This window comes from Melospiza georgiana, chromosome 12, assembly GCF_028018845.1.
Source record: "Melospiza georgiana isolate bMelGeo1 chromosome 12, bMelGeo1.pri, whole genome shotgun sequence".
Taxonomy (NCBI): domain Eukaryota; kingdom Metazoa; phylum Chordata; class Aves; order Passeriformes; family Passerellidae; genus Melospiza; species Melospiza georgiana.
The window spans coordinates 8,782,384-8,802,676 of NC_080441.1; the positions used below are offsets into that span (position 1 = coordinate 8,782,384).

General features: G+C 41.4%; 1 protein-coding gene across 1 annotated transcript; it reads left to right on the forward strand.

Annotated features, from left to right (window-relative positions):
* Positions 1-109: 109 nt before the first annotated feature.
* Positions 110-15,919, forward strand: COMMD5 (COMM domain containing 5). Its single transcript, XM_058032581.1, has 7 exons — positions 110-251; positions 2,299-2,459; positions 3,576-3,604; positions 6,905-6,955; positions 11,062-11,157; positions 12,848-12,923; positions 15,417-15,919. The coding sequence occupies exons 1-7, from the start codon at positions 110-112 to the stop codon at positions 15,516-15,518; spliced, it is 657 nt and encodes a 218-aa protein (XP_057888564.1). The 3' UTR covers positions 15,519-15,919.
* The last annotated feature ends 4,374 nt before the right edge of the window (positions 15,920-20,293 follow it).

Below are 20,293 nucleotides of genomic sequence, written 5' to 3' on the forward strand. Positions count from 1 at the left end.
CCGGTCCCGGGACGCGCCGCGCTGTCGCTGCCGCTCCTTCCGGCGCCGCGCCCCCACAGCGCCCCCTGCCGCGGGGAGGGCGCGCGGCCGGCGGGCGGGAGGCGCGGCCATGGCGGCCGGCGCGGCGCAGGGGCTCGGCGAGGGCGGCGGCGGCCGCGGGTTCCTGGGCCCGCGAGTGCCGGCCGAGGTGGAGGCCATGGCCAGGGGCGTGCAGGACGTGGGCAAGGAGACATTCCGGCGGCTCCTCAAAGGTAGGGCCCGTGCGGGGCCCGCGGGGCGCCGCCCCGACGCGGAGGGGCCGCGCTGCCCCCGCGCAGGGACGCGCGGGATTCCAGGCGCAGCCCGTGGGCAGCAGCCGCGTTCCCCGAGGAAGCCGTGGGTCCTCTCGGGAAGGCAAGGATAGCTCTTGGAGAGCTTCCAAAGGACACCCAAGCGCGTGGTGAAAGGCCATAGCGGGGACACCGCCCGGACTGAGGTCACCTGGTCCGTTCGGTCTGGAGGGGACTGAAGAGACACCGCAAAGCCGGCTCCAGCCTCCTCTCGGGAGGCTGCGGACAGACGGACACTGATGCCCGCTCTGGTGACCAGTGACAGGACTCGAGGGAACAGCGTAATGCTGTGTCAGGGCACTTCAGCTTAGCTATGAGGAAAAAGTTCTTTCCCTGGCAGGTGCTGGGCTCTGGAACGGGCTCCCCAGGAAAGTGATCACAGCCTGACAGACCTCAGGGGGTGCTGGGACAATTCTCTCAGGCACATGATGGGATTCTTAGGGTATCCTGTGCAGGGTGAGGTGGACTCAATGATCCCTCTGGGTCCATTAGAACTCAGAACATTCTGTGATTATGTGACAGCTGGAGGGCTGCAGCTGTAAGGCTGCAGCTTCCTGGAGCACTTCCCTTTGCTTTTCCCAACAGGAAGCTAGAACTGAGCTTTAAATAAAATGAGGGGCTTGATTCATTGTATTGTACAATTCTGTGAAATAATGAGGAACGGAGTTCTGCAGCTGTGGATGGGCCTCAAAATCAGCTGAGTGCTGTTAAAGTCATTCCTCTCCCATCCTGTGTCCCAGAGCCAGCAGCTCAGTCCCTGTCAGGCTGTGTGTGGCAGTCAGAGACCCCTGGGCACCTACAGAATGTCCAGGAGACAATACAGCAACCCCAAGGTGCAGGTGTACTGTTGAGGTTGAGGCTGTAAGATTTGCAATGACTGATTTCATTTTTGTCTGTGAGGTTTCTCCCTCTAGTGAGAATTTCTCAAGGCACCTTTGACAATCAAAATCAAGAGTTACACAGTTGAGTAAAATTATGGTATGTAAAATGATCATGGAATAATGAAAGAGTTGATTAGTGGAGTGAAAGCACAGCTTGCTGGAGGGTAGCTGCTGCCCAGCGTGGTGTGACCCTGGCATGTTCTCTCAGCTAACATCTTGTCAGGGATTTCCTTTTTGATTTGAAGGACTCAAAACATCTGGTAGCTGGTTTGTCTCTAAAAGTGTTGCTGCACAGTAGCAGAAATGATCAATGTATTCAGGGGTTCCTTGTAATTCTTGAACTAGTAAAGCTGTGTATAGGCAGAGGCATTTGAGACAGAAGTAAGTACACATGTTGAACTACATTTGCTGTCTGCTGCAGGAACACAGAGACTGAAAAGCCTTTTCAGTGCCAGGAAGCCTGACTGTATGGGTTTGATTTTGGAGTAAGCTATCACCTGCTTTCAGGAGTGCAATAAATGCTGCCTACCATAGCAGGGGCAGACAGTCCTCCCAAACCAAGTGCCTGGAGCCAGGGCAGTGACCCCAGTGCAGATTCCCCTGCAGTGGGTGGGCACAGCTTCCCTCTGCTTATGCAGAGCTGGCACAAATCCCCCATCACTGTCTGCTCCTGCTGGCCTGTGACTCACTGTTTGCAGGGCTGCAGTTTTTCCTCTGAAGGTTTTGTAATCTTTGAAGATGTGATGGATTTCAACACTGTTTATCTACATCGCTCTTGCACTTGCCCCAGGTTTGTTTTTTGAGGCTGTTGCTGTTACTCTATTGCTAAACAAAGACTAATGTAAAAAATGAGATGCAGTTTCATGTACCTGGTCAGTTCACATGTAAAAACTGCATGTAACAGTATCTGAAGGTTATCCAGCCAGTGGTGTTGCAGGCTCTGCTACACTGTCTCAATGATTGATTTAATTTTTGTCTGTGAGGCTTCTCCCTGTGATGAAAGTTTCCTCAATGCACCTTTGACCATCTAAGTCAAGAGCTACACCGTTGATTAAATCAAGGATCTTGCTTTGCTTTCTTATTCACAGTCACTGTTAATGCATTGGAAGGAAAAGACTGCAGGGAATCTGTCAGGCTGATTGCAGAAAGTGCTAACCTCTCAGAAGAGCAACTTGCTTTCCTCATTTCTGGCATGTACACCCTCCTCCGAGAAGCACTGAGACTCCCCTTATCAACTTTCAAACAAGAAGTAAGTTCTGGGAGTACTTGGAGCCTTGATAAGGTAAAAGCTGCATCAGACACAAGTCACCATCTAAATCTCGTTTGCCTGGGTGGGAAAATGCACATAAAAATTGTTCTCCAAGTTTAGGCTGATGAAAGAAACTGTTAAAAATCTGGAACTCATTATTTTACTTTTTGGGTAGATTTAGAGTGAGCTTTTTGAAAAAATATTTAAGGTTCAGGAAAAAGATTCCTATATCTATTTCTACTTCAGTATCTTGTTCACTCTGCATGTTTGTTTTCACTCATAAATTAAAACGGCCAAAGAAATCATAGCAAAATGTTATTTCACAGGCATCAACACTCACTCTTACTGGGTGTTCACACATACCACTCATTTTTGCCCATGCTTTCAATTTCTCATATTTGTTTGCCTCCTTTGATCACATTTCTTCCATAGAGGAAGGAAGATATTAAAGCCAGAACAATATAGTGGAATTTGGAAGAAAGTGCAATTTCCATTTATGCTGTGGATGTTTGGTGTGAATATGCACACACCCACCATGTTCCCAACCCCTATCCCTTCTTCATGGCTATTTTCTTAATTTTTCATGTTCCCTTACCTTACAATTTTCTTTTCTCATTTTTATGTGAGTGAGCCACTTCAGGGTTTCCAGTTTACCAGTTGTTTAAGATACAGCTTCATACTTAACCAGGCATACTGGGAAAGCTCCCATATTGCAGGAAACACAGTGGTAGTATGCTTTTAATATTCAGACCTTATCTTCTGCCATTTCTTTTCTTGTCATAGTTTAAACAAGTTACTGCAAAATGTATTTGAGAATAAGGGCATATAAGTCAATATAACAGAAAAATGTTTCTGAATATCTACATAAAAGAAGTGGCAGAAATGTTGTTTTGAAAAATAAAGGCTTCCAAGATATTTAGGTCTTTAAATCACAACTTAATTGAACACTTCTGAAAATTCTTTTCAATATATTACCAGTCACTTCAAAACTACTGGCACTCAAGTCTAAAATTTTTGGGGAGAGATACCAAATAAGTAACCACTATTGTGTCAGTAGGTAAGAAATTATAATTTGAGGCTATATCATGTAAAATTTCATCTTCCTTGTCTTTTCAGGTTTTTAAAGAAGACTTGAAGGAGCTCAGGTATGCCTGTATACACCAGTTCATTTAATGTTTGTTTTTTTCATGGCTTTTATGTAACTACTTCCCCAAATTAACTTTTTTACACCAAAAAGTTGATATAAAAATTACCTGTAAATACCTCTTAATGCATCTGTTGCCAAACATCATGTAAAGGCAGAGGGAAAAAACAGGTGTTGTGTAAGACTTGATTTAGCACTGAGCATGAGCAGTTTTATTTCACCTGCTGGGGAAAATGGTCTGATTTATTCTGTAATGTAGGTTATGCAAATATGAGTGACCTTCTCTCTGCCATCCCCATCTTGCCCTGCAATATTTTTTTAAGTGTTTGGTAAGACAGTGGTAGCATTTCAGAAGCTAAGAACTGCCCTACTTCTTTCCTTCTTTGAAAGGTCAATGATATAACGTTCATGAAACCCGACCACCATGTTCAGCTATGATTTCTCGTGCCCATTACCCAAGAAATCATGACCTTTGTTACAGCCTTTGACAAAATCTATATCAGTCTTCCATGAGTATATCTGAAGGGATCATATCCTAAAAGCTAGAGGTCAGATGCTAGTAATATTTATAGGTTTTCCCTTATTTCTATATTCAGTACCAATGGGAGAATAACAGCAGTTGATGTTTTCCTCTGTAGTGAAACATCTGCACCAAGGCTTCATTATTTTAAAACACTATTTTTGCACATTTCTTTAACATTCTGATTGCTACCTAGGAGAAATAGATGTTTCTAATTCTGTCTTTTTTCATCCTTATTTGTCCATTAACCTGTACAATAATGGCTTTCTCCTCATAAGCAGTTAAATCATAAGCACAGTTTACTTTATAAGCAACTTCAGGCAAGCTAAAACTGCAGATGTCATTGGGGTGTAATCAATGAAAGGTGGCATTTGGGCCATAGTGAAAGGTGCCTTCCAAGTTGATACAGTTTTGTCTGTGGCTCAGTGCTGGAGTTTGGCCTGCCTTTTGTCTTGAGAGCTCAAATGCAAGCTGCTGCCTCTGCCACATCATGGAGTTCACACCCGGGTTAAAGCAGGTCAGCAAGAAACTGATGAATTGCTTTTGGCCCAGTGGGAGCTGGTGTCTTTTGAGGTGCACACAGAATGTGCCAAGCTTGATTATGGAATAATGAAGAATACTAAAGTTCTATGCCAAATTCTCTGGGGCTGGGTGAATATTCCTCTTCTGAGCAGTGGAGAAAGTTGGTATAGGAGTGTCAGAAGTCACTGTCTGGGCTGGCTATGTCAGAAATGCAGACTCCCAGGTCCCTGTCCTTGCCATTTGACCACACTTCAATGACTTACACTTTTGTAGTTGTGTTTGGGAGGTTTTTTCTCATTTAATGATTTATTCATACATTTTACTCAGATACTTTTCAGTCTTTATGACTTTTTTTATATCTTTTATATCTTGGTAGATCTTTTTATGTTATTGTTCTGGTTAATAGGGCTTACCTAGCAGCAATAGTTAGGTAACTGCATTTGTGCTGCTTGCAGACTTGAGTGCTTTATGGGCTGCTAGTTGCTGCTATGCTCCTATTATTCTCACAGTATTGGGACTCTTCCTAACTTCTACCTCTGACACATAATTCTGCCCATACAATATCCTGTAATTCTCAATTTTCTGGTGAGGTACCTGATCTTGGCTTCTAGTTTTGACGAAGAGAGAGGCTGGAATACATGCCCAATTCTGATTAACTACATCAATATTACTAGTTAAAAAAAGTTGCAATTCCCTATTTCTTAGCCTGAGTGGTTGGGCCAGTGGGAATAAATTCACACTAAATTGTGGGTGCTTTTTTTTCCCTCCCCTCACAGATTATTTAATAACTTCATGACTCAGGCGAATAACATGGGATTGAGACATCTTCACACATTTCTTGCCCTTTGAGTCCCTTCCTCAGAATGTTCCAATGACAAGTGATAGCTATCTGTAGTTCAGACTGAACTGTGCCATGTTCTATCTTATCTGTGTCATGTCTGACTGGCCTCAAGTGTGCTGAGGAGCCAGGAACAGAATTTCCAGTGAGATCATTGCACAGCAAAAATAATGCAAACTCAAAGGTGGTGTTAATGCTTCTGTTTTAGTAATGCTCTTGAGTCAATCAAGTGTTGTGGTAGGTGTCATCATAATCATATTACAGCCCTGTCTCCAGCTATTCCTACTACATAGTCAGGGTATCCAGTCAGTGTCAGGATGGGCTAAATGATACACTTGCACAAAAGTGTGAGTAATGTTTGCAGAAATAGTCTTGTCTCTTCTGAAAGTCAGACTCTTGCAGCCAAAAAACACTTCTAGTGCTTGCTAAAATGAATTTCTTTTTATCCAAGCACTATTTTAAAATGTGGTTTAACCCCACTTCTCCCCTTCTGAATTGAAGCTGTAGTAACTGCTGTTTCATCATCCCACTGTGTGAGTTGATGAGTTGTTTTTTCTCTGGTCATTAGACACTGTAAGCTCTTTAGGACATATAACTTCCTTGTTTGCTTTGATTTTCCTTTGATACACTGCTGTGTGTCTCAAGCCACTGGTGAGTAATGTCTCTGGGCACTGATTCATGGTGAGTGCTGGATTTAACTGTGGCAGCAGCTGTAGTGGCTTCTCTCACTTGTCCAACCTCTGTAGGAGGTTACTGTCCCTGTGGCACAGGCAGCTCAATGGATGGTGTCTGCTCTGTGGTCTTTGCAATTCACAGCCTGATCTATTGAACTGAAAATCAACAGTGGCTTGTTTGTAAGGCAACAGCAGTGTCAAAGGAATGGTGAAGGAGTGGAAAGGTGGGGGTAGATGGAGTGTGTTAGTCTCTTCAACCAGTCTTCACATATGCTCCTTTGTAAGTAGGGCCTCTGTTTGAATGTTGAGAGGCAATTCCTTCTGTGTTCATTACACTGGAGGTGAAAGTGAAATGAAACATGTCGTTTGGGATTTTTGAAAGCATGCATTGCTGGCCTGCCTTCTGCACTTGTCAGAGCCATCAGTAAAATTTTTCTTGACTTTACTGAGAGAAGTTAAGCCAATACTGGGTTCTTTTGAAATACATCATTGCCATACAAGGTAGGATGGGCAGATGCAGCAGTTTTTAGGGTTCTTGATATATAAACACAGATTGTCCTTTTGAGAGTCCTGACTGAATAAATACTGAAGTGCTTACATAAGAGCTGGCAATTTTAAGCAATGGAAGATGGAAAATGTTGACACATCTTTTGTGTTCTGTAAGAGATTGAGGGTTTTTTCAGGTAAGGCCGTATAACTATGGTTACAAAAAATCCCTAACTGTTTTTTCTTGCTCTTCTTTTTCAGAATACCAGATGATTTCATTGTGGACTTTTCCAGTGTAGTCTTTGGTAACAGGTTAGTGTCTTCATTGTGCAGACACAGAGCTCTGCTGACACAAATCCTTGGTGTATTGAAGGAACAGCAATATTTTCCAAGTTAATGAGAACAAGACTTGTCCCATTATCTTGATTCAGCACAGTGTGATGTCCATCATGCATGGCAATACATGCATTAAGTAGCTTTCTTGCCAATTCTCAGTTTTTCTGTGTTCATCAGTTTTTCTAATTTTCTATAGACTGTGAGGTTGATCAATACCTACAGATGAAAAATGCAGTGCAGAATTACTCATTTTTACCATCATTATCATTGCTAGGCAGGCTTCATAAGCCCCCTACCTGCTCTGGTTCATGGCAGCTCTCTCAGATAGCATTTCTCGAGTCTTAATGTACAGTTCAGTTGGGAATTCACACTGAGTGACTCGATGACAACACATATGAGATATCAAGTGCTCTGCCTGCTCTAATTCACTTCTTAAGCAACATTCCTCAGTTACTCTAGAGTAAGTTCTAAACTGAGAGCTTTTTGAACAGCCCGTCTCTTTTGTCACTTCTTGGGATTCCCTTTTTCTAGAAGTTTCTCTGCTCAACCATGTTTAGCCTATTCTACATCTAGAAATTAAAAATCTTGAATATTTTGAATATGCAAACTTGTACAGGGCGAGGAGTTGGACTCAGATGATCATTGTGGGCCAACTCTCCTTCTTGAAGCTTGAGGTCACTCAGCACGTGACATCCCCAACCCACTGCTGCTTCAGATGCTCTGCCTGGAATCCCAATAATCATAGTTGTGGTTTTTCAGTTACCCTCAAGGGTCTGAGTGCTGCTACCAAATCTGAAAATATTCCTCATTTCTTTGATTAAGATCTTGGCTTACAGATAAAGGTTCTTGGAGTAAAAATAAATTCAGTCATCTCGTCTTTTCTTTGCTCTTCTGTTTGAATTATAGGTGTTAAGAATGCAAAATTCATGGTTGCAAAGTGGAAATACTGCTTGCAGTAGGGAAGGAAGATAAATTTAGATGTAATTTGAAGCATGCATGATTGTCTGTTTTCTACTGTGAAATCACGATGCTGGAAAATTTAGCTTTTTCTCATTTTGAAAGCTGTGATTATCCAGTGTAATCTTGCTCTGTGTTTTGAGACCAGAGATGAACACCTCAGGTTTGATTTTTAGACAGATCTGCTTCTACAATCTTAAATGTAACACTGAATCATACATATGCTTATTGAGTTGTAAATATATATATTTGTGATGTTAAGAGGTGCATTAGCATGAGATCAAAAATTCAGTAATTCAGTATGAGCTAGATAACCCAGAAAAATCCATTTTTAATACTTTTCCTGGCATCTTATCTTATTTTTGGAGTTCTTTTCACTAAACAACAACTCTGAAGTATTTGGCATTTGTATTTGTGTCCTCACAGTTCCACCAAGCTATGTAGACTGAAAGAAAAACTTGCCACAGCAAATAACTACATGAAATTGAAACTGTCTTTTAAGGGAAAGGGTAACTAACTTCACCCTCTCTGAATGTTTATAATAAATGCACTGTTTTGGTTTTATTTTCTAATGGTGTACCTTTAGTTTCTACTAGGAGGGTGCATTCTGTGTGCCATTTGTCAGCATTTCACACATACAAGTTTGTTCAGCGTTTGTAAGAAACTTAAAGTTTGTAAATTATATTGGATCAACAAGAACCACTGTGGGTTTTTTGAAGTATGCTTCAACATACACTCAATACACTAATATTATATTTTAAAACATTACTGCTTGCAAATACTAGATGGTTTTTGCTCAGTGGCCTGCTAGGAATGTCTTGTTATGTGCATAGGGAACCCTCCAGAACTTGTCTTTAGTTTTGGTACTGGTCGATCAGCTGCTGCTCCAAGTTCTCTAATCTTTCATTTTCAAGTTGCATCCTTTAGCAGGTGATGTTCTTATCACCAGGTGTATCATCCTTTCCAGCACAGCTTGAGGTCTCTAGGATGGTCTCTATCTGATCCATGGTCTTTTGCTTGTTCTGACTTCTGCACAATGTGCTGACAGTATATTGCAGATGCTGGCACAGAGTGTTTACAAAATGTAATTATAGGCTATAGGTTTTAGATGTAAGATTTATTGAGTCTTTTCTGGTCCATTTTGCTATTCCTGTCAGAAATCCATGGCTTAATTAGCAGCCTGTGTAATTTCTGTATGCATGTTGGCCACTATGCACATTCTGTCATCTTTGCAGGATTCTTGCAGTTCCCATTGTGGTCTTGTCCAAGCTGGGAAGGTCCTGACAGAAGCTTAAACTAAGCTATAAAAGCTGTGACTCTTCCTAGGAGAATGGCACAGAAGTGCAGCCCTGACCAGAAATAAAGCTTTGTGTTTGACCACAGAAATGCCATCTCTCAACAGTATTCAAAGCTTCCCCTCTGTTTTGGAGATCACCATTTCCTGATCTTTCCCACCACTGCTAAGTAGAATATCTTTCTGTTTTTAAAACTCCTTTCTTCCCCCAGGGTGCTGGTGCTGCACTGAATGGACTGACTTCCATTGATGGGAGTTAACATGTCTTAAGGAAACAGTAGCAGTGTGGCTATTTTTAGGGAGTCTCCAACTTAAGCAATACTCTGGCAGCAGCTCTCCAGTGAGGGAAAGGCCTGTTCTTACTGTTTAATCCTGCTAATGACTGTTCTGGACTCCAGCTCCTCATGGCTGCACCCAGCTGTGCTGACCTACTTCCTATCCAGGAGCTGACAATGAGTAAATGAGTAAGAACCAGCTGATCTACTTTTTTTGCTCATTTCTTTACCATGCTATTAGGAATGTGTCTCACTTCCGACATCACCCAGCCTCCTCTCACCAAAGAGATAAATTCTTTCTTATATCACCTTTGCAAAATGCAGGACACTTGGAGGATCTCAGCCTGTGAGTCCCTGTACCTTATCAGATCATTAATCTTTCTGGGCAGTTTCTAAAGGCCCAGCTAACTTGCTCACAAGAATCTCAGTAGTGATGTGAGACTGCCATTCCTACAGTGCTTGGTTTGCTCAGAGAGGATTCCTTTCTGATGCAAAGTCTGTAATTAGATTATGTCTAGCACCATGGATAAAGGATGTAATGTTTCTTATCCTGCCCTTAGTGGAAGTACTGGAGTAGCCTTGAAATGTACTGCAAATAAATTCCAGGGACATGGGATGCTTAGAGAGAAAAAAAAGAGTAACTCAAAGTCCAGAATCTACCTCCTGAATGGACCAGCACAGTGACCTCATTCTGAAATTATTTCTGCATGTATATCTAATCGTTATTATGTATTTGTATCAGATTTGCTGTTTAGTTATCCAGAACTTAGCATGTCGTTAAAATTTTGAAAGTTGTCAACCATCTGAAGTTTAATTGCTCCTAATTCCCACACAGAAATAAACTAGGGCTTGGTCAGCCTGATTCTTCCTGCAATATGAGTAACAAATGAAATGCTTGGCTTCTTACACATTTAGACTAGACAAAAATCTTGAAGGCTGAGCTGGGGTTGGCAGTGAATATTACGTAAGAAACTTAAAGTTTGTAAATTATGTTGGATCAACAAGAACCACTGTAGTTTTTTTTAGGTATGCTTCAAAATACACTCAATACACTAATATTATATTTTAAAACATTGCTGCTTGCTAATAGTAGATGGTGTTTGCTGAGGAAGAACAGTGACCTTATGCAACTGTTTTGCCTAAGTCATCTGTCTTGTCTCTGCTTGCTTGTTCCTGTTGGATTTGCATGAAGGTAAGGATATGTTTGCAGATCCCTTTCTATGCCTCACAGTTGCATATAATTGAAATAATAGGTATGCCAGCCACCACAATGACTCTTACTAATCTTTGTAGTGACATCAGTTTACTAGAATTATACAGTCACTTGGTCTCTTTTTTCCATGGACCATAGTTAAGCATCAAAAATGGGATAATCTGAGCACAACTATCTTAAATCCACAAAAACTCTGCTTATTCAGGACTTTTTAAGTGAGGACAGATGTAGGAGAGAAACAAATTCCAGACAGGTTTGTACTGAGGAATCCCATTTTCTCTTTAGATTGTTGCTTCTTTTATGGATTTACATTTCAGTCTCCTATTTCTGATCCACTCTCCAGGCGCCCCCCTTCCGAAGGCACAGCTCTGGTACAAAGAAGTCGGCTGCCAAGTATCCAGGACTTCAAGTGGAGAGTGGATGTAGCTATATCCACAAGGTACAACAGAGAATCATGCACATCCCTGGAATTACCTAAGATCAAACTGATTTCTTGTGCTGCTTAAACGTTTTAATGGGGTTAAAACGTGCCTTGCTATTAGGGATTGGCAGGTAACCTTAAACAGTAAAATACAGGTGGAATTTTCTGAACAGGGTAGAAGTTGGTGTATGTAGACTTTAATGCTGGTAGCATTTCAAAGTTTAAGTCTCTTATTTTAAAACTTAACAGAGCGGGTACAAATCCACAGATCCTGGTGATAATGGCATAAATTAGTCAGATTGAGCCTCAAGCAGCTAGGCAAGCTCTTAGTTTTACTGGAACAGGGGAGGGTATTCATCTATTCAACTTCTCAAGCAGATCATAATTTTTTGCACATGTTAAATGAATTTCCATCTCTTGTACTCTGCTTCTACAGAGAGAAGTTTCAGGCCAGCACCTTTACACTGCCATAGTTATGTAACTGGTCATTGAACTACCTCCTAGTTTCTTTCACAGCAGGAGTAAAAGCCTTTGAGATCATCCTGCCTGTGCCTGCAGTGAACAGCTTCTTACCATCTGCCACAACACAGGCATGTGGGGGATGGATCTTTGGCTAGACCCAGAAGGAAACAGAAACCTGTTGTCTGTGCTGTTTGCTCTCTGTCTAGTCCTAACCAGGACAGACCAAGCTGAAAGAAATTAGATGATCCAGTCTTTGTTAGTAGTGTAATTTGTTAGCATGAGTGACTCCATGTTGTGTGTCTGAATACCTGCATCTGGGAGAGAGTGCTGTCTCTTTGGTGCCAGGGAGGCCCATGGCTGATCAGGATTGTCTTCCTGAAATCAAGGAAAAAAACTTCTAAGAGAAAATTGGAATGGCCACAAGCTGCTAGTTCAGGTGACTTTCTGATGAGCAGTGCTGTAAGCACCACACAGGTATCACTCTGTAGAAAAAGAGTCTATACTGATAGGACAGCAAAATGTCCAGGTAAACATCCTCAGGCACAGTGCTTGCAAGCTGAAAGCAAATCCTATGATTTGTTTTCCAAACTACACAGGAGGAGCAATGCATTACCGGTTTTTGTTTTCCTTCCTTTTAATTTTGTTTTCAGTTAATCTTCCCCCTGGGATTTCTTGTTTATCATCCAGCAACAGCCTCTGCAGGGAGGTATGGCAGCTTTGGGCTGTAGTGCCTGTCTGTACCTGAGCAGGCTTTGGCAGTGTCAGTTGATGGAAGCTGCACAAGAATGACTCACTTCCCTTCTTTGGGTCATCAAATAAAATAACACACAAATTTAGGATGAAGCCTGGAAGAGGTTGATTCCCCGAATGAGGTGGCAGTTGAACGTATGAAGGGATGGAAATGATTAATGCAGCATGGTAAACTGCATGAGAAAACTGTGCATTATTATTAGCAGGACTTGGTCAGCTCTTATCCCTATCAGAGTTCCACTAAACCAATTATGTAAAAATGAAAATGCTCCTAAACTTGCAGTTACTAAACTATTAACTAAATGTTAAGTCTCAATACTGTGGTAAATTGGACAGAGCTGTTGTGTTCATGAGTTTCCAGCCAGACTCTGTGACTGAAATTACTCATGTTCTGTGTAAAGCCTACATGAACATCTAAAATTGTTAATGTGCAATGCTGTACTCATCACAGTGCTGATCTGTACTGCTGTAATCCTAATGATGTAAATAATTTCAGTTCACTGGCCCGTGCACTCCAGCCATCCATTCTGATGATGATGAGGCTTTCAGATGGGACAGCTCATCGCTTTGAAGTAAGTCTGATTGCCATAATAAATAGTAAGGAAACCACTTCTAGTTTTATTTAGAAAGTTGAATTATTATTTCAAATACTAAAGCTTTTGTAAATGGTGTATTACCATTGGTTGGTTTGCTTTGAAATCCTTCATGTTCAGTGTAGCCACATGAAATATTTAATGAAATACCAATCAAAATCATTTCATACCTTGTTCCTGCACATGTTCTGCTGACCTGCAATTTATTAGAAGAATATTAATTACTGGAAAGCACTATTACATAATGTCTGGTTTGATTAAAAGTTATGAGGTTGTTATGAACTGTAACCTTCAGACCTGATGTTGTCTCTTGAGGGCAGAAAAATTACTGGGATAGTTTATATAATGTATGAGACACTTGTAAATCTTCTGCATTTGGCAGAGAATGATAACATTCTTTTCTGTGGCAGAGGTAATTTTATTCTTTTTCTTCAGAACTGTTCTGGCTGCTAGAAAGTAAAAAAAGCCCTCTTTGCTTGTTACAGGATTAGTCAGTGGCAGTATTTATGACACTGTACCTAAAGGCTTGCCAGAAGATGGCATAAACTCTTCCATAATTTTAACCTTTGGAAAGGAATGCTATTTGTTCTATAAATAGCATGGTGGTGCGTACAGGAATTCAATGCACAGCAGGCATTGTTACACTTGAACTCTGTACAGATTTTGGCTTCAGTTCTCTCATTAGTAGTAGTCTGGAAGAAGCACCAAAGCCCTGTGGGTTGAAAGAGGTGGACTGATTTTGCTGTTGAATTGTTTTGCAAGAAAGCATCTGTAGAGAAGGGCATAAATTCTGTGCTACATTGCAAACTGTTGAGGGTGTCACTTCAGAGGAGATCAAATTTACCCCTCTGGACTGTCCAGCTCAGAGCATCCCATACACTGTGTTTGAGGGCTTCCATGGAACTTAAATGATGCCATGGACTCCAGGTTAACCCTTTACAAAAGGGTAAGTTTCACTTGTGAGGATAAAATTTAGTTTATTCCCACTTTAGTTCCTGGCATATCATGTTCAGTGTTGGTCTTGGTGCCATTGCTTCTGACTGTTTTGGTTTGATTTTAGGGTTTATTTTTTGTAGGTTTTTTCCTCAATGTGAGTCTGTGGAAGACATTTAGTTATTCTGCAGTGAAGATGTGTTTGTCCAGCACATGCAGATATCTGATAACAAACAGTGTGCTTCTCTTAGAATCAGCTCTTTGCTGTTGCTGCTGCTTGGATCTGAATGCCAAGGGTGTGACTTCAGACAGGATTTCTAGATCTGATGAGAGGTCTTCCCACAGTTAGCTCTTTGGAATAAACTTGTGTTCTGGTTTGAGTAAGCAAGTTTATGCAAGTAAACATAGTCCTCAGATGTTCAGTTTTCCTTTATTTGAACACATTCAGTATGTTGTGCTAAGTAACAGGGCTTACATAAGATGGTAAGTCCAGAAAATAATTCTGTTGTGAACAGTTTTAAAATGTGTATAGCACAGGGAAAAGTTACATTCTTTGGTCTCCATTTGGTATTTTAATCACAGTGTGGCTTCTGACTGAAGTTGTTTTTTTTAAGCAGTGGGAATTGCAGCATTTTGAGTCTTGTTGTATATATGTCAAAAGTGAAAAGGACATGGTGCCTTTTTATGCATGTCTGATATATGTGGAAAATGCAAATCAGGTGTTGGATTGCTCTCATATAATTGGTATCTGTGCCAGAGTGGGCAGGAGGATGACAAGGGGCTCTGCCAAAAGAACTGCTGTCTTCAGTGCAGTCTGAGGAGTAAATTAGGCAGTGCTGTGCAGACTGTGTGGGACCAGCCAGACTGCACTGGGCACTCGTGTGAGTGTGTGTTTGTGCACTGCACTGGTGTCACCAGGCTGTGTCACAGGCTGGGCCTGCACCCAGCTGGGGGTCTCTGTCTCATAGATAAAATTTCCATCCACTGGGTTTCTCAGGCTTGAAATGGTGAGGCCATGAGTCTCCTGCACAGCTGGAAATGCTTTGTGTGTTTAACCCTAAATCTTTTGCCTTCCACACATAGTGGAAGTGCCATTTGCTCTTGAGGTTGCTGCCAAGTGTCTGGCCTCAAGTCTCAATTTCTTTGTCTTGCAAGTTTGGACAAGCAGAATATCTTGAATTTGTTGCTTGAGATTTCTGTAGTCTCCACGACCTTCCAGATGACTTTTCTTCCAATCCGTGACTTTTATATCACCCAAGCAGCTCTCAGTTTACATCCTTGAGTATTTCTTTTCTCTCATCAGGCAGAAAATGTACAATCTAGGTGTTACTTCTGTTTTTTTCCCACTCTTCTTTTCCATGGGGATTTAGGTGAATTACCTGAATTTTATTAACCTTAAATCCTTTGTCTTAAGTCTGGAAAAATTAAGTATTTTAAGAGAAATTTGCCTTACACTGCAGAATGTTCCATATCCATAGGCATGCCCTAGTCAAGTTCCTGAGATGTGTTGTGTTTTCTAACCAGAGCATTCTGTTTCAGGTGCCAGTTGCAAAGTTTCAAGAACTGAGATACAATGTTGCCCTTATACTGAAGGAAATGAATGATTTGGAGAAGAGGAGCATACTGAAGATCCAAGACTGAATTGGGAGTTTATGGAAGAGATCTGAAACCCTCAGCATGTTTGGTCAATGCAAAACAGGGGACCATCACCACTTTGCCTCTATGAACTTAAATGTGGCATTTATGATGTCTGCTGTAAATATTTTTTTTCAATTCAAGTGTTTAAAGCACAAGCTCTTTTTGTAAGACTTAGGAAAAACAAAACATTTATCTATGAAAAAAAAGTATTTGTGAACATTTTTGCATGATTCATCAAAACATTTTTTAAATAACCATCTTAATAGATGTTAGAGTCATTTATCTCTGATTATGATTCATAATTCTAATTTTTTTGATAGTGTGCTACCGGAAGCCCTATCAATGTGTATGTATCATAAGAAAGCTCTGCAATATTTCAAATAAAAAATAAAATAACAAACCCACTCCTGCCTTCTAGTATGACAAATGTGATCTTGAGTTTTGCATAAAATTGTTGCCTCAGTTCTTACTAAGTGACTATGGTTTAGCTATTGATAGTTAATTTGGAAGAAAATTGGAAGACTGTGGATCAAGAAAGAAGTATCATCTGGGCTTCCAGGACTAATTCCATGGAATTATAGCAGTGGAAAGGTGAAATTTATTTATCTCATTGATCAGAATGGGCTAAATAGCTGCAATCTCCTAGTTTTGTGACTGGAGATGCCTGCCTCTTGTTTCATGTGCTGCCTGTGTGTTTGATTCCATGGAATCAGCTGCCATGACTGGGCAGAAACCCCTGGCCCTGCAGTGGTGGGGAGCAGCAGGAGGCAGTGATCCTGTAACCCACCCCAGCTCATCAGTCCTGCAGGCCAGACCCCAGGGTGAAGGGGCTGCCTACAGCTGGGGTGGAAGTCACAGGTAGGAGCAAATCCAGGCCCCCAGGCTGAGAATGCAGGTCAGCACAGGCTGAAGTGTCCTGAGCTGCTCAGGCAGTTGGACTGGATGGTCATTGTAGGTCCCTCCCTTTGCACTGGAATAGTCTGTTCTGAGTTACTCCTTTGGTGAATTTACCTTGGAAGGACTCCCTTAATGTGAAACTTGTTTCAAGTCTCATTTAAATACCATGGGACCACATGTATGTCCCTAAGAGCTTTGCCAAAAAACTGATGAGTTCCTCACTTCTTGGCTGAATGAATTTTCCCCAGCAGCAAAGACAGGGAGGCTGTGAGCAATTGCCCAAAGACAGCAGGCTGTGGCTCTGGAACTTAGTTTGTCAGAAGTCAGATGTACTTTAGAAAGCACATGCCACTGCTGCTGTTAAGCATTGGTTCCAGCTAATTGCAGGGTTTCTATCACAGAAATACCACCCATATTTGTCTCTTTCATGCTTTATGGTTGTAGAACTTGCCTTTATCTTCCTCACCCCCTGCAGAAAATTACTGAAATTAAAATTGTGGGTTAAGGAGGCCTTTTACACTCCCACAGATGTTTGTGTAGGAAAGGATGACTTGCCTTTTGGATTTAAAAAATCACAACAAGCATAGTAAGACTTATTTGTCATACTTCTAAAGAGGAGACTTCTTTGACAGCAGTCCATACCAATCTAAAGATAGCTGAATAGCTGTGGTCCAGAAAGCTTTTAAAACCTGTGCAAGAATGTGTCCTGTAGTTTCAAATAAACCATCAGCAGGATTTCAAATTGTTCAGAACCTTCCTGTTCCATTTTCTTTGTAGTGGACTCATCAATAACTTCCAGCTTTGATCCATACTCTGCCTCTTAGTCTTTTAACTTCCAAGTGGACTGCAGACTGCATTAATTCCTCTATAAAGCTTGTTCATCTTCCTTGTATCTTACCACAGGCTGTGAAACAAAACATACATCCTTGTGTTCCTTGTTACATTTCCCTTCTGGCTGCTTAGACTTGCATTGTTTCAAACTGAAAATGTATCCCAGCTAAGCCTAAGTGAAGTCATTTCAGACAAAGGGAATTCTGCTGCATGGAGGTAAAATGACCTGTTGCTAAAGGCATTTGCAAAGTCATTTCTTACTGCTCAGAGCAGAGGAATCCATGAATAACTTCTAGAATATATTCATTTTGCTCATGTTCTTCAGAACTGGAAAGACTTCTTGACTGGATTTGTCATATTCTTTGGACCACTTAGTCTTGAATTTGTCTTGCCACACATTAAGCAGCAGTTTACTGTAATTGGAGGGTTACCATGTATGCTGATGGGTGCTTAAAAACTTGGGGTGTTCACTCTGTACTTTGGCCTTTCCTCCTGAGAGATTAGTAAAGCAGAAGTTGTCACCAAAATGGTTAGTGGGAGTGCATAGCAGATAGTTCCCCAGTTTTGCTAAAATGAGAGTCTTCAAAACATTGTTAGGTTTTTCAGAATTCAATAATGAATTACTTGTTGAATATTTGTTCAATGCCGAAATATCTTTTTTCTTCACAACTGAAACACCCTGGAATTTGAATTTCACTGAATTTCTGTCTGTAGCCCTTTCATTCCAATGCAGAACAAAAGTAACCTTCTAAGAATCTGGGTATGTCTAACAGAAATTATTTTATCCCAGTCACTCCAGGTTTGGTTATGCTTCAAGGGCACATTGTGAATCCCCCTTTCAGTGTCACACAGTGAGACACAGCCTGAGTGGGATGCTTGCTTTGTCAGTCCTGAGGTCTTGTCAAGCAGATCACCAGCCAGTCATCAATTAGGCAGGCAGGGGTTTGTGTGGGAAGGGCACTGGGGATTTTTCTTATTCCACGGTTCATGGACCAGTAGGCAACAAGAACCTTTTGCAGGGTCTGTTGGTATTTTTCCTTGAGTAACAACAACCTGAGATAGCATTGCTCTCTCTATTGGTGCCTTGCATTTATTTAAACTGGATCATGTATTTGTATCTTAATTGTAGTGATTTTCTAACCATGGCATATGAACATAAACTTCTCTATTAAGCCTTTTCTTTCATTTCCTTTATAGAGGACAGAACATTATGCCTTTTCTTTCAAGATTAATTAATTTTAAGCAGATTTAAAGTAAAACTTGGACTTGATAGTTTCTCAATGTAAATCATGTATGTATGATAGCAAGGATGTCCAGTACATGAAGGAGGAGTCAGAATAGGCAGAATGCAAAATAATAGGTAAAGATAGTTGCCAAAAGTCATTCAGAGGTTCAGTGGCAAAATAACACAGAAGAACACACACATCTTCTCCTCTTGTTCCCTGTGCATATGTTAGTGCAGCTTCCTGACATAATGGTCAGGCTTCCTGCTTGGTGCTTTTTGGAAATTGCCTCAACTGCAAGGGCCATCAGTCAAAATCTGTTCTTGCTATGGGCTATTACAGCACATGCAGAGCACATGGAAATGAAAAGCCATCTCTATTTGTGATGGGACTTTTCACATCCCTTCTTCCACTGGAGAAGGAGCTCAGTCAGTGTGACTGGTTTGGAATTTCACACTTGAGTTAGTTGTGCTTGAGAGGGGAGCAATGCAGGTTTATTGGTGGCTTTTGTGGACGCAAAGCCTGATGCAGTTTATGGATTCAGAAGAAGGCTGAAGAATGTAGTCATGCTCTCATGCTGCTTGTTATGCCAGCCATTAACTGCTGGAAGAAGATCAGTATTGTGCTCATTGTCATTAAAAGGAAGAAATTAAACCTCCCTTTGCAGAGAAATCATACAAGGGAGATGTGCTTTTGCAGAGTGAGTCACCTCCTCACTTTAACTTTTTCTGTTTAAGTAAAGGATAAATCCGTTCTTGATCTCATGAACAATGCAGGTAGGCAGGAGGGTGCTTTTTCGCCTCTTTCTTTTTTTTCTTTTGCCTTCTAATCAAGTACACCTCATGACCTACTGCTGCTCCAAGTCCATGAATATATGCATGAATGTATGAAAACTCTATGCTTTCAGGATGTGTTATATAAAAACACCCCAGCATATCTAGATTGTGTATGATCAATTCACCCAGCTGTTTTTGCTAAAAAAGTCTCTGCAGAGCCAGGCCTGGTATCAGAATCAAATATTTAGTAGTTGTTTGACTTCTAGTGAACAGTAAATTAGTATCTTGGCTTTAAAGTATTTTGCAGTTAGTGACTGTACGGCTCACTCTGTACCTGTCACACCCCACCAAGTACCAACATTTACCAAACACCACACATACCAGGAGCTAGGAGAGGCACAGCCAGCTGCTTTCTCCCCTGAAAAAAGGGCCACAGAGTTGTTGCCCATGGGCCATCTGTCATAAGCTCTTAACTATTTGCAGGCTCAGGATAAAGCTCTGTGTTCTGAGCCCTCCTCAGCACACAGCTCCCACCACGGGGGGTAGCTCATAAGCACAGCTGCTCTTTTCCCTTGAAATGTTTCAGCCATGTCCTGCTGGTAGAAGAGAATTCCCAGTGCCTTTCTGAGACTCTTTCAGTCCAGAGTGCTCAGACTGTGAGCCAGCTCTGCAGCTGCTTTCATGCATGGAGAATAGGAACTGTGCAAGTTCCTTGCAGAGCACAAATGCTGATTGCATTTCCTATGATAAATCTATTCCCCTTCCTAGCTTGAATTCATGTTCTGCTAGAAACCCTCCTTTTATACCATGACTTATCTCTTTAAGTGTCTGCTATGTAACTATGTAAATACTGGTGGCGTTTCTCTGATAGAGATTGTCACTGCATTGCTACTGGTAACCAGTGGTTATGTCACTTTCCCTCGCTTGAATAGGCTTTGACTCATAGTGGTTTTCAGGACAATGGTTATAAAATAACACACTGAGGGGTTGCCGAGACTATAGTTTTGCAATAGAGACAACTGCTGACCTCAAGGCTACAATAAAGCATTTT

Excerpts from the sequence above, each read along its gene's own strand:
- COMMD5 (XM_058032581.1), top strand. The coding sequence starts at position 110 with ATGGCGGCCGGCGCGGCGCAGGGGCTCGGCGAGGGCGGCGGCGGCCGC. Across the intron at positions 2,460-3,575 it reads TATCAACTTTCAAACAAGAA|GTTTTTAAAGAAGACTTGAA; the intron begins GTAAGTTCTGGG and ends TTGTCTTTTCAG. Across the intron at positions 6,956-11,061 it reads AGTGTAGTCTTTGGTAACAG|GCGCCCCCCTTCCGAAGGCA; the intron begins GTTAGTGTCTTC and ends TCCACTCTCCAG.